General features: G+C 36.3%; 1 protein-coding gene across 7 annotated transcripts in view; it reads right to left on the bottom strand.

Annotated features, from left to right (window-relative positions):
• The window catches only part of SYT14 (synaptotagmin 14), a 197,188-nt gene that overhangs the window by 134,739 nt on the left and 38,853 nt on the right, over nt 1–23,596 (bottom strand). For 5 of the 7 annotated variants that reach the window (XM_064360338.1, XM_064360335.1, XM_064360336.1 and 2 more), the window contains one exon: nt 1,580–1,744. In XM_064360338.1, the coding sequence (XP_064216408.1) occupies nt 1,580–1,691 (112 nt within the window). In that variant the 5' untranslated portion in view covers nt 1,692–1,744. Of the gene's footprint in view, nt 1–1,579; nt 1,745–23,596 lie in introns of those variants that run through there. The other 2 variants (XM_012459231.2, XM_012459232.2) reach the window with 1 other exon arrangement.

Raw genomic sequence — 23,596 nt, 5'->3', positions numbered from 1 at the left:
CATTTTATCCTACTTGATCTTACAGTGATTCTAGGAGATAAATACTATTATTCCTATTTAATAAGTGACAGAAAAACAAGCTTCAGTAAAATAAAGGTCCCTGAGACATTTTCAAGGGATCTTCAAGGTCAAGATCAGTTTTACAATAACAGCAAGGGGGTATTTAACTTTTTCATTCTCATTGGCTCACAAGTGAATATGGTAGTTATCCAGAGGCTACATGACAGATTGAATGCAGAAGCAGAAATGAGAATCCAGCTGTCTTCCATTATGCCAGTCATTAAAAAGATTTGCAAAAATTGTAAAACAAAATCACTCTTCTCACCATTTTTTCCCTATTTTCTTTCTGTTTTGAAAAATAGTTTTTTAAAATTTAGATGTTATTTATATTAACATGTAATAGTCTTACTGATCTTAAAAAATAAATTGATAAATAACATTTTTAAATTTTTACAGTTTTAACTTTAATATGGTACATATCAATAGATACAATCCACATCAACAAAAAGCTCTTTGGGAGTACTCAACAAAATTTAAAAACATAAAGGTATCATTAAACAAAAGAAAAACCAGAAATGCTGAACCAGAGAATTACCAATGGCTGCTAAAAAGATACTTTTAGCCAGTTCTTTAAATGATCAAAAAGCAGGACTGGAGTGGATTACGAGAAACATTAAACTCGACCAAATTAAAACTTATAAAATACTATTTAGTTTCTTAATGCAAAAGTCACAGAATATAATTCAATAATTAACAGATTCTTATAAGTAATGGGGCTACTGCTTTTTAAGTTATCAGATATAAGAGAAAAGCGTATCTCCAACACAGGTACACAGATAAGAAAAGCAAGACTTCTCAGCTACTGTTCGTCACTTTCTTCTAAATTAACACTTTGCTTTTATAATTTCCAATTTGTTCCTACTATCATTTTTATAAACCAGTCTTTGGAAACAGAAAATTGTAAAAACTCTTGTAGTAATTAAAAAAAAAAAAAAGAAAGAAACTCCAAGGAAAACATTTCCATAAGAGAATGGCATTCATCTTTCCTAGTATCTAGTAACACTATAAAATATGGTGCTAAGGGAGGGAGTGGAACATTATTTTTTATAATCAGAGCTGATACCACCTCCTCCAAACAATAAAGTTACCCGTTAGCTGAAAATTAAATAGCAGGTAAAGAAAAAAGGTGAATACTTTCAAAAGTGTTCTAGGGATGTGGGGGGAAAAAGCTCTCTAAAGAGCCACTTGGACAATGGAAGTACGCTACATGAAGTAACAAGATACTTCCTTCTTCCTCAAGCATCTCTGCTCATATTATAGGCTCAAAAGCATATTTTAAATATAAAAAATTAAAATGTCATTTTGTGGTAGCAGAAAATTCACCTGTATGTAATAGCAATTCGTGAACAACAGAAGGATATTGGAACACAATTTAGTTAACAGTAGACCTTTTACAGAATAATAGCTCAAATATTAGTTTATTATATGTCACAACCAACCTTTTTATTGTATATATTAAAATAAGTAAATAATAGTACAGATTAAAAAAAAACAACAGAAGCAGCAATATGATACTTACAAATTTTATCTTGTGAATTCTTCCTTGTACTGTATTCTGAACCAAGATCTGGAAACCCGCCAACATTTTCAAAACAGAACTTCTTATTAATATAGAGAAAAAGGAGCAGCATCAAGATAATAAACACCCCAACAGCTGACAAAAATCCAACTGCCTCTGGAGATACTAGAGAAAAAAAAGTCACAGCTGTAAGCATTTATTTTTCTTTAAGCTACAAATAAGAAGGAAACCCCCAAACATAAGTTAGCTTACTACCTTATTTGAATTTTCTTTGTCATAGTTTAAAAATAGTTCCGTTTATAAGAAAAACAAACTGCAAAGTCTCATGACAGTTGTTCAATTCATTCAGCAGCATTCATTCAAATTTTCTAAGTTTCCTTATAAATTTGTAGGAACAATCTTGAAAGAAAGGCAGGAGTTGGGTGGGCTCAGTGGCTCGTATTTGTAATCCCAGCACTGTGGGAGGCCAAAGGGGAAGGATCCCTTGAAGCCAGGAGTTCGAGACCAGCCTGGCCAACAGAGTGAAACCCCATCTCTACTAAAAATACAAAAACTAGCCTGGGATGGTGACACATGCCTGTAATTCCAGCTACTCGGGTGGCTAAGGCATGAGAATCGCTTTAACCTGGGAGACAGAGGCTGCAGTGAGCCGAGATTGTGCCACTACATTCCAACCTGGGCACCAAAACGAAACTCTGTCTTAAAAAAGAAAAAAAAAAGACAGGAGTCATCATATGTTTAATCCATTGAAGAGTACTGCAACATTTTGAAAATAATTAGAAAAAAGGCTGGGCACGGTGGCTCATGCCTGTAATCCCAGCACTTTGGGAGGACGAGGTGAGTGGATCACTTGAGATCAAGAGCTCAAGACCAGCCTGGCCAACATGGAGAAACTCTGTCTCTACTGAAAATACAAAAATTAGCCAGGCGTGGTGGTGGGCACCTGTAATCCCTTCTACTGGGGAGGCCGACACAGGAGAATCGCTTAAACCCAAGAGACAGAGGTTGTAGTGAGCCAAGATCACACCACTGCACTCCAGCCTGGGTGACAGAGTGAGACTCTGTCTCAACAACAACAAAAAGGGCCAGGTATGGTGTCTGACACCTGTAATCCCCGCACTCTGGGAGACAGGGTGGGTGGATCACCTGAGGTCAGGAGATGGAGACCAGCCTGACCAACATGGTGGAAACCCTGTCTCTACTAAAAATAAAAAAATTAGCCAGGTGTGGTGGTGGCACCTGTAATCCCAGCTACTCGGGAGGCTGAGGCAGGAGAATCACTTGAACCTGGGAGAGGGAGGTTGCAGGGAGCTGAGATTGAACCATTGTACTCCAGCCTTGGCAACAAGAGCAAAATTCCAAGCAGAATTAGAAAAAAGTTATATCCCAAGCACGGATATATCACTTAACAAAATTTATGAGATGATTATTTTTATCTCTAAAAGCTTCAATGGCTGTTTCTTAGTAAATAAACTTTGTACTCCATGATGTGGCAGTTAACGCTCCAGCCTGTCTTTTCAATATTATACTTCAGTCAAATGCTGTACCCACTCTCAAGAATCCACAATATTCAATACCACACTTCTTGTTGATCCTCTTCCTCTTGCCCGGAATGACCAACTCCTCTCTGCTTTATCCTACTCATTCACTCAACCAACTTATATATTTGTAGCACCAACACATACCAGGCATTGTTAAACAGTTTCTGTGTTACTTCAACAATCTGGCGAAGACAGTTACAACAGAGTGTAGTAAGGCAATACAGTGTAAGAAAGGCTAAATTGAGAAAGAACAGGGACTATGAGAACCACAGAAATACTTATTCCAGTGTTGAAAGATCAAGAAAGTTCTTCTGGAAGTTATGAACTCTATGGTTATATTTCAAGAAGTAGTAAGAAATAGCATCTGCAAAGGCCCAGAGACGGAAGATCAAGCTATATTCCAGAAACTGAATGAAATCCTGTTATGACAAGCTACTAGATTTTCAAGAGAATTTGGTCTCAAGAGAATATATGAAATCACCTACAGAGGTTTCATACAGTGGGAAAAGACAAAAGACAGCTTCTCCAGGTCCTTGGCAATCTTTCTTGCCTTTCAACTTTTTTATTACTTGTCACTCTATCAGTCATCTGGAGTTAAACGGGAACTAAGTTTTTGTATCCTCAATGCCTTACAGATAATATTCAAGTATTAGCTGAGAATAAATTCTAAGCTTCAAATACCCCTAATAAAGATCCCTGTGTAATCTACGCTTCTTCCTCCATCACTCAAGCAGCAATTAAAATATTATTTTCTCCAAGATTCTTTCTGTAATCAGAGAGAAATTGCCATTAGTATCCTAACTCATTTATTAAAAATTAAGTCACCAACTGGTCAATGATAAGTGCTTTGATTTCCTTTTCCATTATTTATAAAAGCTAGGCATACCAGGTATAGAATTGAATAAGACATTATATCTTTTCAAAGCTGGGTCAATGATATTGCAGAACAAGATGAAGCAGAGAGTAATATTGCTAAGGCAGGGGCAATGGAAGTGAGAGGAGGAGGCAGCAGGAATGGTAGGAATGCGAGCTGGATATCAGGCTTGTGCTGAGGAACAGACACTGTTACTAGAACCAAGAAATTATAGCCAGATATGTTAGCCTTGCCTGTCTTGTCCTCAGACTGAAGAACAGCCAGGGAAGAAAACTATTTTAATAAAAGCTAAGGTATATGACATAAAAACAGTGTTATGCATCAAGCCTGAGATACAGAGTAAAAAGGAAAACAATAATTATCATCAGCATTTCAGATAGCCAGGAAAATCAGAAGTAGGACAGAATCTGGTGTGAAGAGGCAAAAAAGAGGAGTACTTCAATATTACACTGTAATAATAAATATATATAAAAGTTCTCCTTTTAGTCCAGGCTTAAAACACTCAGACATTTAATGCCTTAAGTGGCTACACAGGATTAGGATATCATGCAGACTGATTTTCCATTTGTTGGAAAACTAAATGACAAGAGAAAATGTAGCTCATGTCACTTAAGAATGCTAGTTACTGCTAACAAAAATAGCAACAAAACCATATAGCACATACTATATATCAATCACTGTTTTAAGCACTTTACATATATTAACTCATTTAATCTTCACAATGATCCTACTATCATCCGCATTGTAAACTGAGACGAAGAAATATTAAATTTTGCGTCCAGATAGTAAGTGGAAGAATCAGGATTAAAACCCTGTCTGGCTGCATGGACGGATGGATGGATGGATGGATGGATGGATGGATGGATGGATGGATGAATGAATGAATGAATGAATACATGTTTGTTCAGGAAAGATCAAGAATATACCAGAGGAGCTGTGACTGGAGATGAAAGCAAGGTCCAAATTGTCAAAAAACCTTGAATATCATCCTCAAAATTTTCTATTTGGGGAGTAACATGATTAGAAGTTTGCCTTGTAGAACTATATTGGTTAAAACAGCTAGAAAACAGAAATATGGTAGCAGATCAATAGTGGTAAAGTATCTTCAGTTCTTAAACTAAGTAGTAGCAGTAGTAACAGAAAAGGGTGAAATCTAGTCTTTGTTCAAAGAAAATTGATGATGATCCAGTTATGTAAATGTAGAGGATAAGAAAGAAGAAGAGTTGAGGTTAATTCTAAAGTTTCTAGTTTGAGTGGCTGGGTAAATGGTAATGCACTAACCAAAATGAAAAATATGAGAAGAAACGTGTTTGGATTAGAGCATGGGAGGAAAGAGGGAAATAGAAGAAGGATGACAGATAATTTAAAATTTCAATGGTCAAGACAATTTTATGATAAGTACTATAGTATTATCTTGGTCTTTAGATTAGTAAACTGAAGCCCAGAGAATAATTAAGTTGTCCAAGATCACAAATCTATGAAGTGGTAGAACCTGGACTTGAATCCAGACACTTTGACTCCAGAATCCATGACCTTAAACACCAAGGAATACTGCTCCTTGTATGCCAACCTGCATATAAAAGATAAGAAAAAGCTATGTGACCAAAGTAACATAGTTTACTATATATATTATGAGAAAATATTTTATTTATAGCTCTCATATATGTTAAAAGATAGCAAGTGATTTCAACTTCCTCAAATACACAAATTTTCAAACTGGAATCTAATTTTTTCTGTTCAAGATGCTATTCAAAATATTTAAAAATTAATTTTAGAATTAAGTTTAAAAACCAAAATACATGGTACATCCTTATATGCCACATATGAAAAGCTAGTAAGACAAATACAAATTTAAAAACTAGAGGAACTCTATAGAAAATAAGCTTGATATTCATTAGTAGTACTCGATAAACAATATAACTGCTCTCTGTGAGCTATATAATCCGCTATATGAATTTGATTATTTGTGTTATATATACTGAACTGGCTTTGGTAGTTATCTTTATATTTAGAAATAAATATATGTGTTTACAAAAAAAAAACTTTAAAAATACCAATTATTTAAATTTAAGCTTCAGTTAACAGTGGTAAAATTCATTTTAATTTCTACAGATGAGTTGGTCATTAAGAAAATGATAAAATTATAGTCTTTAATTAAAGTCAAAGCAAGAGCAAATCCATTTTGACTTTGAAAGTATTGCAGAATTCACTTAAATTCTACATTATATTTTGTTAGGAAAGAACATTTTCTAGCTAAGAAAATGTTTTTTCTAAGATAAATACTAGGACAGACATAAAATAATTAAGTTTAAAGGGGGTATTTATCCACTAAACCAACACATTTTCAACACATTTTCACATTTTATTTACCTGTACCACGATAATACTCTAAATTTCTATCAAAACAAATTATAATTTCTAAAATAAATTTTCCAAGACTATTCATTATATTTTAAATGCAAAATTAAACAAAAAGTACCTATGCTTCATCTAATTATTTTTTTAAAAAGATAAAAAGCAGCAACTTACAATTTGCATTATAAGGGATGTACTGCTGATTTGTCCTGCTGGGCATGAAACACTAATCCTCTAACTCCATGTCATGGGATCTTTAATAATTCATTTAATAGATGCAATTCTATCTCTTGACCAAAATGTGAACTGTCAAAGTCAACTTTCATTGAAAAAGAGAAACCTGTTTTGTATTTAATTACCTCTAAACAATTTCCCTGTATTTTAATTAGAAAAATGCTATAATTTATTTTGCTCTGGGTTTGAACATACAATAGAGAAATATTCATAATTCTAAGAGATAACAGGAAAATAGAAGATTAATATGTTTCAGTTTTCTTTTGTAACACTTCAGTTAGTTCACAAATAAAATCTCTCTCAAATTTTTATATTACATTAAAATGATGCAAAACTGGAAAGAATAAATGGAAACAAAAAAAATAGTGTAACGATGCTAGCTGTTAACTCTGGATTTTATAAAAACCAATCATTACAAAGAGCATTTACTGATGAGAGTAATACAATTAACTGGTGAGGAACTTAAAGGGACAACAGAAGAAGGTGCAGATGGCAGTGATGCGAAACACTAGGATCTTAGGAAAAAAAATGACCTCTGAGAGAAAGTTACCTACCTGGCTAGGCTGATAAAAGAGATGCCACCCAACCTGTTTCACATGTCAAGCCATGAATAGATTGAACCTATATTTCCTCTAGGTACAATGCAATAAATCGAAATTTCATTTGAATATCATAACAAAAAACCCTAAATGAATCCTGAAGAAATTAGGAAAAAAAAAAAAAAAAAAAAAAGAAAACCCAAACACTTACCAAGTATGGAAAACCAAATACATAATATATTTAAACCATATACTTCTTACTTAGACTTAATAATACTTAATGTACTTTATATATTTAAACCAAATTATTAATATAAAAACTCTGTCAAACCATCTCTTGCAGAGATTTTTCTTCAAGGACAATCTTGATTGAGGCTTTAGAATTATGATTCCAGTAAAGTTTAGACTAAGAAAAACTTATTTTCCTGGCAAATCTCCCTACAGCAAAGCACAGTCATTCTTTTGAACAACAAATTAGGGCTGACTGCCTCAAATTTTTTCATTACCTATTCAATGTGCATGGATTCCTTCAAAATTATCTAAATGAGAAATGGCATGGGCAATATCTAAGGTCACTGCTTCCTTTCCTTTATATTTTCAATGATTCTTTGTTCTTTCTTTTCAATAAGATCTTCATTGCTGAGCTACTGTGAGTAAAGATTTTGAATTCAACACCAACTGCAGGAGAAAATTCTGGTTAAAGTCAATCTATGGGGCCGGGAGCGGTGGCTCACGCCTGTAATCCCAGCACTTTGGGAGGCCGAGGAGGGTGGATCACGAGGTCAAGAGATCGAGACCATCCCGGTCAACATGGTGAAACCCCATCTCTACTAAAAATACAAAAAATGAGCTGGGCATGGTGGCGCGTGCCTGTAATCCCAGCTACTCAGGAGGCTGAGGCAGGAGAATTGCCTGAACCCAGGAGGCGGAGGTTGCGGTGAGCCGAGATCACGCCATTGCACTCCAGCCTGGGTAACAAGAGTGAAACTCCGTCTCAAAAAAAAAGAAAAAAAAAAAGTCAATCTATGATCCCAACCACAGTTTTAAATATGCTTATTTCAGGATTTAGTTGAAACCCATCAAAATTCTGATAAATACAAAGCAGTTTCATTCAAGTCTCTCAGAGAGATACCACCTTCCTCTTAAATTTTAATATTAGGCCACCTGGTTCTCTTCTTAAAGTAATCAAAACATTGTTTGCTCACTCTAAAACCATCTTTCCCCTACTAAGCCCGATCCATTCTGAAGAGAAGCAGCTTTTGCTAAAAAATGGTTCAAGGCAGATTTACTGTATATGAATACATACACAGGCAACCAAAAGCTCATCTAACCTCACCAGCCTATCATGTTTTCTTATCCACTAAATAAATGAGTCCAGCATACTTCAGTTAGTGATGACAAGAGCTCAACATCACACTGTGCTCCCCCCTCCATCTAGCAACTGGAATGTTCTACTCACTTGCATTCACAATGCATATCGAATAAAAAATGTGTAGCTCCATTTGCAAAGTGATATCATTTTACCATTTTTTGTTGACATAATATCTGTATCAGATATAGTAACAGCAAAAATACTTGAAATTTTAAAGAAAAACTAAAAGTTTTGCAAAGAAGATGCAATCCTTTAAGTTCAGCTGCTGATAGAGTTGCCAAGTAACCTCTAAACAAGCATCACAGTGTTGGAGCAGAATCACGTGAGAAACAGTTTGAGTGTCCTTAGAGGCTGAAATACAAATTTTAAGTAATTAAAGTAGGAGCTACTTTCAATAAGTAAGGTGTTATTGATGTAAACCAAACAGACTACGATGTAAACCAGACTCCATCTTAGATGTGAGCCTGACAGACTCTATCTTAGCCTCTCCCTCCCTGCCATTCTCTCCATTGGGTGCACAGCTGGGTCACGCTGTACCCAGAACTTTGTAACTGTTGTAACCACATCCTGCTTGGCAAGTGCCCTAGCTATTGTGAATACCCCCGCTTGGTAACCAGCAACTATGGGAACCTCCTGCCTCCTGGTTACCAGCTTCCTCTTCTAACTTGCTTGCTCTGCTTCTGTACAATTCCACTTCAGCTAGACTCCCCCTCCCTACTCTCCTAGAATAGGTATAAAAGGAAATCACATCCCCTAGTCAGGGCCAAGAGATTTTTGAGTGTGAGCTGCCTCTCAGTCACCGGCAAGAAAAGACTCTCAATTGAAACTCAAGAGTGTGGCACTTTCCTTCTAACTCACTCGGGTATAACAGTTATAAAGTAAGAAGTAGTGCTACAAGGGTCACCAGCAACCAAATCAACATTAACTGAAGAAAAAATCTGTCAGTCAAAAGGAGAAAAGGTAGACAATGAAATGATGAAATTAAGAGATATAAAATGTGGTGGTATACCATGACACATCTTTCAGTGGTGTCCATTTTAGTTAGATATTTTGGGAGATACATAAACCCGTGTTACTTGATACCTTTACCAATGACCTGAATGAAGGAATTGAGAATATATGTTCATTAATTCTGTAGAAGGTCCTAGGAATACTAGGTAGGGCATGATTGCTAATTCTCTGAATGAAAGATAAATATACTAGGGACCTCAATATATTAAAGAAATAACACATCAAAACAAAATGAAGTTCAATATGGATAACTTCAAGGTTACTACTCCATTAGGAGCCAAACACTAATAAATGTTAATGAAAATGTTGGCTCAGTAAAATATGTCAGGAAAAAAATTAAAATAATGTAATACAAGTCAAATAGAAAGCAGTGTCATGTTCCTATATGGTGAAAACTAACCATTCTGTTATGCTATCTGATTCTGATTAAAGCAATTATGGTCTCCAATTCCAAAGTAAAACTGAGAACACCTAGTAAAGAATACATTTGGAGACTTTCACAATAAGGAAAAAATCAAAAAGCAGAAGAAAACAAACAGAATTTGTAAAAAATAAAATAAAAAGCATTTGTGAATAAAATTAAATTTATATGAAAAAAAGTATTAGAGAAAACCAGTATTGTAAGGATTTGGCAATATTTAATGAATTTTAGAAGGGAAACTGGTTTCCTAATCCTGCTAAGGAGTACAATGCAATGGCTTAAAGAGAACAAGTTAAGAAGCATTGCCAGCAAGTGACTGGTCAGCAAGCTGCTTTCCAGAACAGTATTATTGCCTACTGCCTTATCCTCACTTTTAGAAGACCAAAAACTTGTCTTTTTTCAGGGCCTAGAGGGCCTATGTGAGGATAAAAATGAACAGACGTAAAGAATCTAGCTTTTAGATCCTGTTATACAGTAGCCAAATAAATTCAAATGGGAGCGGATATATGAACAACTTAAAATTTACATTGGAGAAAACTCCATCAGAATAACAGAAATGTTAACAGAATGTCAAATCAGGACACACACATCTTCCTGGTATTAGAGTACCTGAAAAGCTGAAACAGTAATTAAAAGGTTTCTTGGCAGGCACAAAATGAAAACTAAAGGGAGGAAACTCGACCAGATACCAAGAATTATTTTAAAAGTAGAATAATTAAAACCAGATGATACTGGCACAGGAACAGATAAGAGACCAAAAGGCCAGACACAGACACTTGCACACATGAATTCTGATGTATGCCAAGTTGGCTGCAGAGCAGTGGGTGAGTGGGGGCTCATGTTTTCAATACATTGTGCTTGGAAAATTGAGACTATAAAGGGAAAATGAATTTATATACAAACCTATGCTAGATAGATTATAGATCTAAATGTGAAATGCTTTAGCCAATCAATCTTATAGAAAAAAAATACAAATACTTTTCTTCATGATCCCAAGGTAAAGGATTTCTTACCAAACAAGACATAAAATGTATAAATCACAAAAGAGAATACTAATAAATTTTATTACATTAAAATTTAAAATTTCTGATCATCAAAAGATATCATATAATGACTAGGCAAATCAAATAATATAACTTATGGAATAATATATTTGCAACAGGTATCAGGAAGAAAAGGCTCATATCTAAACACATAACAAATGTGTAAAAACCTTTTTTTTTTTTTTGAGACAGAGTCCTACCACAACACCCAGGCTGGAGTACAATGGTGCGATCTTGGCTCACTGCAACCTCTGACTCTCAGGTTTAAGTGATTCTCCTGCCTCAGCCTCCCGAGTAGCTGGGATTACAGGGGCCACCACCATACCTGGCTAATTTTTTTATTTTTAGTAGAGACGGGGTTTCACCATGTTGGTCAGGCTGGTTTCGAACTCCTGACCTCAGGTGATCCACCCACCTCGGCCTCCCAAACTGCTGGGATTACAGGCGTGAGCCACTGCATGTGGCCAAAAACATTTTTTTAAGACAGCACAATAAAAAAAAAAAAAAATGGGCAAAGTCCTGATCAGGCTTATCACAAAGGATAAAATAAAAATGGCCAATAAATGTATGAAAAAGTATTCAACTTTGTTATGAATCAGAAAACTTCAAATTACATCACAATACAGTATCACTATTCCAGAATGGCTGAAATTTAGATCTTGTAATATGAAGTCTTTGTGAGGAAGTGGAGCAACTAGAAATCTTTCAGATGATAAAAATCTGAGGCTCAACAGTGGAGAAAAAAATCAGGGGTATAGTCATACACTAGAAAATTATGTAGCCATAAAAATGAATGAATAATAGTTACATGCAAAAAAACTGAAACTTGGAAATATGAGGTTAAAAGAAGCAAGGCAGAAGGGGCAAGATTCCAATATAAACTTCAAAACAGGCAAAACTAGTATTTCAAGGATGCGTACTTAGGTGGCAAACTTCAAGAAAAAAAAAAAACCTTAATGTCCATAAAAGCAGGCAGAAAAGGGATAGTACTCAGGAAGGGTGCCCAGGGGCGTTTGAAGAAATGGCCACATTCTACTTCACTACCTGGGTTCTAGTTACACAGGTGCTTGCTTTTAAATATTATTCTTCATTTTGTTTCAAAATTTTGAAAGAACTAAGAAAATGGTCAGTTCTTATCGGCAATTTATCTTGGTTATGGTGACCTGGTGAATCATTCCAGTCTGCAAGAGCTGCTATCTGAATGAGCCACTTATAATCTTGTCCCTCTCAGTCTAATCTTATCATAGTATCCAGAATGAGTTCTTCAAAATGTAAATCAGAACTGACTGTCCTCTGGTCAAAACCTTCCAATGGCTCTTCATTTCCTGCATGATCTGGCTCTCTATGGCTACTGTGACCTCATTTCCTACAACTTCTCTACTAGTTAATTCCACAGTCTGCCTTGATGTTTCTCAAATATTAGCCAGGTTCTTTTTCCCCAGATGTTCCCGCTCTGCTTTGATGGCATTTCCCATCACATAGCTGATTCTTTCACCTCCTTCTAGTCTTTGCTTAAATATTACCTTCTTAATGAGAACAACTCTGTCAACCCTATTTTAAAATGTAACTCATTAACGCCATACCTCACCTTTTCCCTGGTTTATTTTTTGTATTGCTTATCTTCTAAAATACCAAATCATGTATTACTTTTTAAATCATTTGTTATCTGTCTTCCTGTACTAGCATGCATGCTTCAAAAAGGCAGGAAGACAGCTGACCCTCAAATCTATGAAAATAAATGCTTACTTTTATTTATCATTGATATTGGGATAGATTGCTAGGCAATAATTATGAATATAAATGTAATTTAAAATTATGAATATAAATGTAAAATATAAATACGAAAACCCAAATCCAGAAATATATGGAGAAATACCACAAGACAGTTAGATTTATCCCCACTATGCAAAAATAATGTAGCATTAGAAAATAAATTCATAGAATTAATCACACTAACAAATTAAAGGAGTCAAAACACCCTTTCAACAGAGGCAAAAAAAGTTATTAAGAAATCTCAACAGCAACCTGTAATTTAATAAAGAAGAAAAAAACAGTAAATTTGAGCTGGAAGGTAACTTTATTAGTCTGATAAAGGAAATCAACCAAAATAATATAGCAAACAAAATTCATGAGAATATATTACAATTCAAAAGTATTCACTTTAGAATTAGGAACACAGCAAAGCTGCTGGCTTTATTTTAAGCACTGAAGTAGAGGTTGTAGGTTGCCCTGGATTCAAAACAACATTCAATTTCTAGACTCTATGAGTCTCAGTAAAAACAAGAGTACTTGATTATTCTAACAATAAAACTTCATTCTTTCAGAGGCTAATGAAAAACATAATTCAGTCTTATAATAATGTGTTCTTAATCACAAAAGGATGAAAACTATGAGGCATGCATGAAACAAGTCTTAAAAAGAGGGCATAAAATAGTTCTAAAGAAATTTACGATAAACTCTCAGCCAATATCATACTGAATGGGCAAAAACTGGAAGCATTCCCTTTGAAATCTGGCACTAGACAAGGATGCCCTCTCTCACCACTCCTATTCAATATAGTACTGGAAGTTCTAGCCAGAGCAATCAGGCAAGAAAAATAAAGCGTATTCAATTAGGAAAGGAGGAAGTCAAATTGTCTCTATTTGCAGACGACATGATTGTCTATTTAGAAGACCCCATTGTCTCAGCCCAAAATCTCCTTGAACTGATCAGCAACTTCAGCAAAGTCTCAGGATACAAAATCAATGTGCAAAACTCACAAGCATTCCTATACACCAATAACAGACTTAAAGAGAGCCAAATCAAGAACGGACTGCCATTCACAATTGCTACAAAGAATAAGATACATAGGAATACAACTGACAAAGGATGTAAAGGACCTCTTCAAGGAGAACTACAAACCACTGCTCAACGAAATAAGAGAGGACACAAACAGATGGAAAAACATTCCATGCTCATGGTTAGGAAGAATCAATATTGTGAAAATGGCCATACCGCCCAAAGTAATTTATAGATTCAATGCTATCCCCATCAAGCTACCAATGACCTTTCTTACAGAACTGGAAGAAACCACCTTAAACTTCATACAGAACCAAAAGAGAGCCCGCATAGCCAAGTCAATTCTAAGCAAAAAGAACAAAGCGGGAGGCATCATGCTACCTGACTTCAAACTATACTACAAGCCTACAGTAATCAAAACAGCATGGTACTGGTACCAAAACAGAGATATAGACCAGTGGAACAGAACAGAGGCCTCAGAGGCAATGCCACACATCTACAACCATCTGATCTTTGACAAACCTGACAAAAACAAGCAATGGGGAAAGGATTCCGTTTAATAAATGGTGTTGGGAGAACTGGCTAGCAGTGTGCAGAAAGCAGAAACTGGACTCCTTCCTGACACCTTACACTAAAATTAACTCCAGATGGATTAAAGACTTAAACATGAGCCTTAACACCATCAAAATCCTAGAAGAAAACCTAGGCAAAACCATTCAGGACATAGGCATAGGCAAGGACTTTATGACCAAAACACCAAAAGCATTGGCAACAAAAGCCAAAATAGACAAATGGGACCTAATTAATCTCCAGAGCTTCTGCACAGCAAAAGAAACAATCATTAGAGTGAATCAGCAATCAACAGAATGGGAAAAAATTTTTGCAATCTACCCATCTGACAAAGGGCTAATATCCCGAATCTACAAAGAATTAAAACAGATTTACAAGAAAAAAACAAACCCATCCAAAAGTAGGCAAAGGATATGAACAGGCATTTTTCAAAAGAAGACATATATGAGGCCAACAAACATATGAAAAAATGCTCATCATCACTGGTCATTAGAGAAATGCAAATCAAAACTACATTGAGATACCATCTCACACCAGTTAGAATGGTGATCATTAAAAAATCCGTAGACAACAGATGCTGGAGAGGATGTGGAGAAACAGGAACACTTTTACACTGTTGGTGGAAGTGTAAATTAGTTCAGCCATTGTGGAAGACAGTGTGGCGATTCCTCAAGGACCTAGAAATAGAAATTCCATTTGACCCAGTAATCCCATTTCTGGGTATATATCCAAAGGATTATAAATTGTTCTATTATAAGGACACATGCACAGGAATGTTCACTGCAGCACTGTTTACAATAGCACAGACTTGGAACCAACCCAAATGCCCATCAATGATAAACTGGATGGGGAAAATGTGGCATATATACACCATGGAATACTATACAGCCATAAAAAACGATGAGTTCCTGTCCTTTGTAGGGTCATGGATGAACCTGGAAACCATTATTCTCAGCAAACTGACACAAGAATAGAAAATCAAACACTGCATGTTCTCACTCATAGGCAGGTGTTGAACAATGAGAACACATGGACACAGGCAGAGGAGCATCACACATTGAGGTCTGTCGGGGGAACTAGGGGAGGGACAGCAGGGGGTGGTGAGTTGGGGAGGGATCACGTGGGGAGAAATGCCAGACATAGGTGATGAGGAAGAAGGCAGCAAACCACATTGCCATGTATGTACCTATGCAACAATCCTGTTTGTTCTTCATATGTACCCCCAAACCTAAAACACGATTTAAAAAAAAAAAGAAGAAAGAAAGGAGGAGGACATAATAAAAGAAAAGCATCAATAAATTAAATTGGATAAAAGCAACAGAAGTATCTAAGAACATTCTCTCTTTCTGTGTGTGTGTGTGTATGTGTGTGTGTGTGCGTGCATGTTTGAGGACAAAGGACTAAAATAAGAACATACTTTAGCAAGTCTAATAAAAATTACAACAAAACCAACATTAATTCAAGGCCTATTCTGCATCATGCACTATGCCACGTATTTTACATATATAAGTTCATTCAAGTTTCACTACAAGTCTGTTACTCTCGCAGAAAAGGAAACCGAAACATGTGATGAAATAATTTGTCCAAATTCACAAAGCTGTAAGTGGCAGAGTCTGGACTAATGCGATACTTAAAAATATAGAATACTGTACATGAAAAAAGGGAGATAACCATCAATACAGACATACACAATTTTAAAGCAAATACTTTATATGCCACAGCAAAAATGTGTTTGTATACATTTGCAAGTATCTATAAAATAAGAGTAATAGCAGCTATTCTGACTGGTGTAAGACAATATCTCCCTGTGGTTTTCATTTGCATTTCTCTTATGATTAGTCATGTTGAGCATTTTCTCATACGCTTCTTAGCCATTTGTATATCTTCCTCTGCAAAATGTTCCTTTGCTCACTTTTTAATGGGGTTATTTGAGGGGTTCTGGTTTGTGTTCCTTGTAGATTCTCAACATTGGACTTTATCAGACGCATAGCTGGCTAACATTTTCTCTCATTCTGCAGGTTGTCTGTTCACTGTGTTCATGATTTCTTTTGCTGTGCAGAAGCTTTTTAGTTTATATAGTCCCATTTGTCTACTTTTGTTTTTGTTGCATTTGCTTTTGAAGGTCTTAGTCATGAATTCCTGGTCTAGGCCAATGTCTGGAGAAGTTATTCCTAGATTTTTCTACAATTTTTGTAGTTTCAGGTCCTACATTTAAGTCTTTAATCCATCTTGAGTTATTTTTTGTATAAGGTGAGAGTTACGAGTCTAGTTTCATTCTGCTTATGGCAATCCAATTTTCCTAGCACAACTTCCTGAACAGGGTGTCCTTTCCCCCACTGTATGATTTTGTTGACTTTGTCAAAGATCAGTTTGCTGTAAGTATGTGGCTTTATTTCTGAGTCTCTATTCTATCCCACTAATCTGTGACTATTTTCACACCACGCTGTTTTGGTTGCTAATACTTTGCAGTATAATTTGAAGTCAGGTAAAGTGATACCTCCAACTTTTTTCTTAATAATAACAATTTGACAAAGATTTTTTTAACCAGGAAATGACAAGAATGTAAGAGAAACAATTATTACTCTGCATCTACTAATTTTTTTAAATTTTTATGAGTATATATTGTGTATATATTTATGGGGTACATTAGCCATTTTGATACAGACATACAATGTATAATAATCATATCAGGGTAAATGGCGTACTGCTAAATTTTTGATAAATAACAAGTATTATTACACGATAAGAAAAAGCAACAAAATTTATTTCATTAAAACAAGAAACATATATATAAAAAGCATTCCTTTAACCTTAAACATGAAATTTAGGACAACTGCCAAACTGACATCTGAGGAACACTAGATCAACACAATATTTTTTTTAAAAGGAAGGTGGGGGGTTCCATGATAACATGTATTTAGGAAATATTGCGCTAAATAAAGTTGAAAAGTTTTTCAGTGCAGGACTTCTAGAGCCATCAATATACTAATTTTCTAAACTTAGCCATCTCCACCACAGCCTGTGAGTGGCTCTAGAGAAGCCTAACAATCTAGAACAGCACGTTCTAAATCACCAATCTAACATAATATCCTAACATTTTTGATATATTTTGTAAAACGTACAAAAAGAGATGGAAGGTGGAGGGAAAATGAATTCTGTTTACAATAAAGCTGAGGTTATATAAGGCATAATTTATAATTACATATTGGGTCAAGTTTGAAGGAACGAGAAGTAAAAGATAGCAAACCAGAGGTTTGTAACTTTGACTTGTTTATTAAAATTGATTTATATGCTAATTTTACATTGAATATACTTTAAACTGTGCTAACTGCAAGTATGGTTTTACATGTAATTAAAAGTCTGACCAATATATAGTTGAATTTTAAAAACCATAAATTAAAATGAAAATACACGTAGAGTTTAAATAAAATCTGCACCTTAGATATTTAAAGTGACAATAATTTCACTGTAAAATTTCATATATACACACTAGGTAAAGCATTGAAGTATTTACTAACTATATTTTCATATTAGCCATTAGATGGCACCATATATCTACTAGTTAACATAACTATACTAAACTAATTGCCCCTACATGCTCAAAAATACAAAATGTATTTAACTTTTACGTAAATATAATACACATTATCTTTTATCATTGTTAACTTTAAATTTTAAAGTGAAGGAAGATGATATAAGCAACTACATTTATATAACCTCCTCTGGAATGTTAAAACTTAATAAGTAATCTCATTCAGAAATCAAATGGAGTGTTCTAAGACAATGATTCAAAGGTTTAGGAGCAGACAGAGAATGCCTTTCCTTAAGCTAAATAGAAAACTAATTCTCCACCTTAATAAATTTTGTTTTTACTTCATTTTATTCATAAACCTACATTGTCCGATTTCCAATTCTTCTAAATAATCAAATTTCTGTCTCCTCTTCATTAAACTTCATCATATCTTGTTTTCTAATGCAGGACTCTCAGTTCCTGTGTAATTTCCCAGTGTCTCCTGAAATTGCTGCTGCAGATTTTTATACAGTCTATTTAAATGCCAAAAACGACCCCATTCTAATAATCACATTTTCTACTTCCAGTTAAGGTAGAATAACAAGGATCAGATTTATCTCACCACCTGAAAACACTAAAACAAAAGACAGCATATATGAAACAATGGCTCTCAAAACGCTGAAGATGAGCATAAGTGATCATTCAGAGGAAGAAAAAAAATGAGATCATCTGTATGATTACGTTTTTCCAAGCTGACCACCTGGATAAAGAGTACAGTAAGCTCACTGTACAGTCAGGTGTTGCTGAGCTGAGGAGATAAACCGAAGAGTAAGAAGAAGCCAAGAGCGCTGAAGCTCATGTGGATGAGTCCCAGATAGTAAAACCCTGTGCAGACAACGAACTCCAGATACCTGCATTGAATCACTCGGAACATAGTTCAGTACTTCTTAGCACATACATGTAAGGAAACATCAGAGGCTGGGAAAAAAAACTGCCTAAGAGGATTAGAGGGAAGAGATGCCAAATCTTACACAGAGCACAAAATAGGGACTATTCTCAAGATCTAGAATTTTAAAATCTCACACCTTATGAGCCACTGATTAGACTAACAAATGAAGGATTTTGCTTCAAAAAATTAATCTTACACTAAATGCAGATTTTACCCCTCCTAACAAAGGTGAAAAGCAAGACTGAAAGGAATAAACTGTTCTCAGGTAATTTAACTTATCTCAGAATAAAGCTCAAGAACTAATCACGATTAGATCTAACACTCAACGAGGGAAACTTCACAGTGTTTGGCACCCAATAAAGAAGCAAAAAGAAAAAAATCCAGGAAAATTGAAGAACCAGAGGAAAGACTGAATGTGGTAAGAAGAGACATGGAACTTTTCTTAAAAGCCTAAATCAAACTTCCAAAGAATGACAGCAGATCAGATATTACAAAAGAAACTGTTAATGAATCTGAAGACATATCAATAGAATGCATAAACACAAGAACAAAAAGACAGAAAAAATAAGCAAATAATCAGTAAATTGTGGGACAACTTCAAGTAGACAAATACAAGTGTAATTAAAATCCACACAAAAGAGATGAGAAAAGGAGAAATCAAGAAGACATTTGAAGAAGTAATGGTCAAAACTATACCAAATTTAATAGAAACTATAACCAAAAGCAGCTCACTAAACTCAAAGTACAAGAAAAATGAAGAAAACTACACAGAGGAACATTACATTCAAATGGATTAAAGTTATAAAGATAAAAACAGGAGTAGTCAGAAAAATGACACATTACGTACAAAAGAAAAGAGGTAAGGCTGACAAGAGATTCATCAGGAATAATAAAATCTAGAACGAGTGGCACACTATCTTTAAAGTATTGAAAGAATAAGAGCTGCTTATCTAGAAGTCCTTGTCAGTTAGATGATCTTTGAAAAACGAAAGGTGAAATTTTATAAAACAAAACACAACACAACTTTGAGTCATATAAAAGGATACAGTTTGGATATTTGTCTCCACCCAAATCTCATACTGAAATGTAATAACCAATGTTGGAGGTAGGACCTAGTGGGAAGTGTTTGGATGCGGGGTGGGGTGGGGGGGATCCCTCAAGGCTTGGTGCTGCCCTTGCTATAGTGAGTACTCACAAAATCTGATTAAGTGTGTAGCACCTCCCCCTCACTCTCTCTTGCTGCCGTTTTCACCACATGAAGTGCCTGCTCCCATTTCATCTCCCTCTATTAGTAAAAGCTCGCTGAGGCCTCTCTAAAAGCTAAACAGATGCCAGCACCGTGCTTGCACAGGCTACAGAACTATGAGCCAGTTAAACCTCTTTATAAATTATCCAGTCTCGGTTATTTCTTTAGCAACACAAGAATGGCCTAATACAGAAAACTGGTATCAAGGAGTGGAGCTCTGCTATAAAGATACCTGAAAACAGCAACAAAGCTTTGGAATTGGGTAACAGGCAGAGGTTAGAATAGTCTGGAGGGCTCAGAAGAAGACAGGAAGATAAGGGAAAGTTTGGAACTTCTTAGAGATGCGTTAAATGATTGTGACCAAAATGCTGACAGTGATATGGACAATGAACTCCAGGCTGGTGAGGTCTCAGATGGAAATGGCAAACATACTGGGAACTGGAGCAAAGGTAACTCGTCTTATGCCTCTTGGCTGCACTGTGTTCACTTCCTAGGGATCTGTCTGTGTAAGTTTAAAAATAAAAGAGATAATTCAGGGTATCTGGCAGAAGAAATTTCTAAATGGCAAAGCATTCAAGATGTGGCCTGGCTGCTTCTAAGAGCCTATGCCCAGACGCGGGAACAAAGAAATGACTAAAGTTGAAACTTATGTTTAAAAAGAAAGCAGAGCATTAAAGTTTGGAAAATTTGCAGCCTGGCCATGTGGTAGAAAAGAAAAGCCCAATTTCAGGGGAAGAATTCAGGCAGGCTACAGAGTAACCACTTCCTAGTCAAATGTGCAAAATTAAAAAGGAGCCAAGTACTAATACCCAATACTATGGGACGAAGGTCTCAGAGACATTTCAGAGACCTTCACAGATCACAGATCCATCACAGCCCTTCCAATCACAGATCTGGGACCTTAGGAGAACTGAATGGTTTTGTGGGCCAGGCCTAGGGTTCTGCTGCCCTGCACAGCCTTGGGAAATTGCTTCTTGTATCCCGGCCACTCTGGCTCCAGCCTGAGCTCAAAGAGGCCCAGGTACACCCTGGGCCACTGCTTCAGAGTGCAAGCTGCAAGCCTTGGAGGTATCCACATACTGTTAAGCCTGTAGGCACACAGGGTACAAGAACGGTGGAGGCTTGGCAGCATCTGTCTAGATTTCAAAGGTGTTTGGAAAAGCCTGAGTGTCCATGAAGAAGACTGCTGCAGGGATGAAGGCCTCACAGAGAACCTCTACTACAGCAGTGCAGAGGAAAAATGTGAGGATGGAGGCCCCACACAGAGTCCCCACTGGTCCACCCCTGGTGGAGCTGTGGGAAGAGGGCCACTGTCCTCCAGACTCCAGAGTGGCAGATCTACCAGGAGATTTCACTCTGCACCCGCAAAAGCCACAAGCACTCAACTCCATCCTGGAAGAGCAGCTGTGGGGTTGACTCTCTACAAAGCCACAGGGGAAGAGCTGTCAAAGGCTTTGGGAGCCTACCCGGCTGAAGCAGTGTGCCATGGATATAGAACATGGAGTCAAAGAGGAGACTGTTGTGGAACTTGCCCTTCTGGGTTTGGAACCTACATGGAGCCTGTAGCCCCTTCCTTTTGGCCTATTTCTCCCTTTTGGAATGGAAATGTTTACTCAGTGTCCCTACCTACACTGTATCTTGGGAGTAAATAACTGTTTTGATTTCACAGGCTCCTAGACAGAAGGCGATTGCCTTGTCACAGATGAGACTTTGGACTTTTCATGCTGGAACAAGTTAAAACTTTGGGGGACTATTGGAACGCCCTGATTATATTTAGCAACGTGAGGAGGACAGGAGATTTGGTAGGGTCAAGGGTGGAATGATATAGTTTGTATATCTGTCCCCATCCAAATCTCATGTCAAGATGGAATTCCCTATGTCGGAGGTGAAGCCTGGTGGTAGGTGTTTAGGTACTGGGGGCAGATCTCTTATGGCTCACTGCTCTTATGAAACAGTGAATACTCACAAGATCTGGTGTTTAAGTGTGTGGGACCTCCCCCACTGACTCTCTCTTGCTCCCGCTCTTGCCATGTGAAGTGTCTGCTCCCACGTTTTCTTGCAGCATGAGTAAAAGCTCCCTGAGGCCTCTCCAGAAGCTGAGGAAATGCCAGTGCCACGCTTACACAGCCTGCAGAACTGTGAGCCAATTACAAGAAATTACCCAGTCTTAGGTATTTATTGCAACACAAGAATGGGCTAATACACAAATGTTGAAAAACAACACTGCCAGCAAATCTGCTGTAAGAAATATTAAAGTTTTTCAAACAGAAAGAAAATGACACAAGATGGAAACCTAGATATACAACAAAAAGGATACAGCGCATTAAAAATAGATTTCATCTTATTATTTAAATTTTTTTTAAAAGATGAGAGAGTGACATCATAGAAAATGAGGGAATTGGAAGCTTTGAGGGTACGTACCTCTACTGAAACAACCATTAAACAGGAAAAAATTGTCAGAATCAACTATTTCAAAACTCTGGAACCTTACTGGACAATTACAGCAACTAGGAACGTGCTTGCTGAAGGGAGAGACTGCTGAAACTCAGTAAGAGAACAGTATGCACAAAACAGCTAGCATCCCTCATCATTAAGCCCACCAGTGGGAACATCAACAGCTCATATTACTGGACTAGCTAGCTGGTGCTAAAATCAGCAGTAAGGACCCTGACTTCCAAAAATTGGCGGTTATGCATTTTGGCCATTTTGGCATTTCCCCGGCCTTTGTTTTGGCTGCCTCAGGCTGCAGTGGCTTTGCCAGTAGTGGCTATTTCAAGAAGGCACATATATCTTTGGTTGGTTTTTTCGGTCCAGACATTTAGGAAAACCTCCGAGAGACCCTTGTCTGACCACAGATATGATGAAAAAGAAACATGTCTAACTATATACAAGAAGGAATAAAGACTTTTCAAAAATAGTCTGGGGAGGTCACTAAACAGATGACTACAGCACCTACTAAGCAAAAATGAGAACTCCCTGAGGAGTAGGACAATCTCATTTCTACTTACTACAATAGAGTATTGAAAATGTTTTCTTATTGAAAAGTTTTCAACAAAAAGTTACAAAGCCTTCAAAGAAACAAGAAAGGATGGCCCATTCTCATGATAAAAGAATTTCACAGAAACCATCTCTGAGGAAAACCCCAAATTAGATTACTAGTTAAGGATGTTAAATGAATTGTCCTAAATATGATTAATAAGCTAAAATAAACCAGGAACAAAAAAAGAAAATCGGGAGAACAACGTATGAACAGGGAGTGTCAATAAAGGGACAGAAATTATAAAAAGAAACCAAACAGAAATTCTGATGGTGAAAAGTACACTAGATTAAAAATGAAAAGTTTACTAGAGATGTTCAATGGCAGATTTGGCTAGGCAAATCAGAGACTCAGTAAACACGAAGACAAAACCATTGGAATGATCCAGTCTGAGGAGCAGGGGGAAAAAAAGAATGCAGAAAAATGAACAGAATTTAAGAGCCTGTGGAATACCATCAAATATACCAACATATGTACAACAGGAGTACCAAAAGGAGGAGAGGAAAAGGCAGAACAGTATCAGAAGAAGCAATGGC

The sequence above is a fragment of the Aotus nancymaae genome, unplaced genomic scaffold (assembly GCF_030222135.1).
Source record: "Aotus nancymaae isolate 86718 unplaced genomic scaffold, 86718_ANA_hifiasm-v0.15.2.pri h1tg000039l, whole genome shotgun sequence".
NCBI lineage: Eukaryota > Metazoa > Chordata > Mammalia > Primates > Aotidae > Aotus > Aotus nancymaae.
Note: the sequence above shows the minus strand (reverse complement) of the source record. Positions and strands in the feature narration are given on the sequence as shown.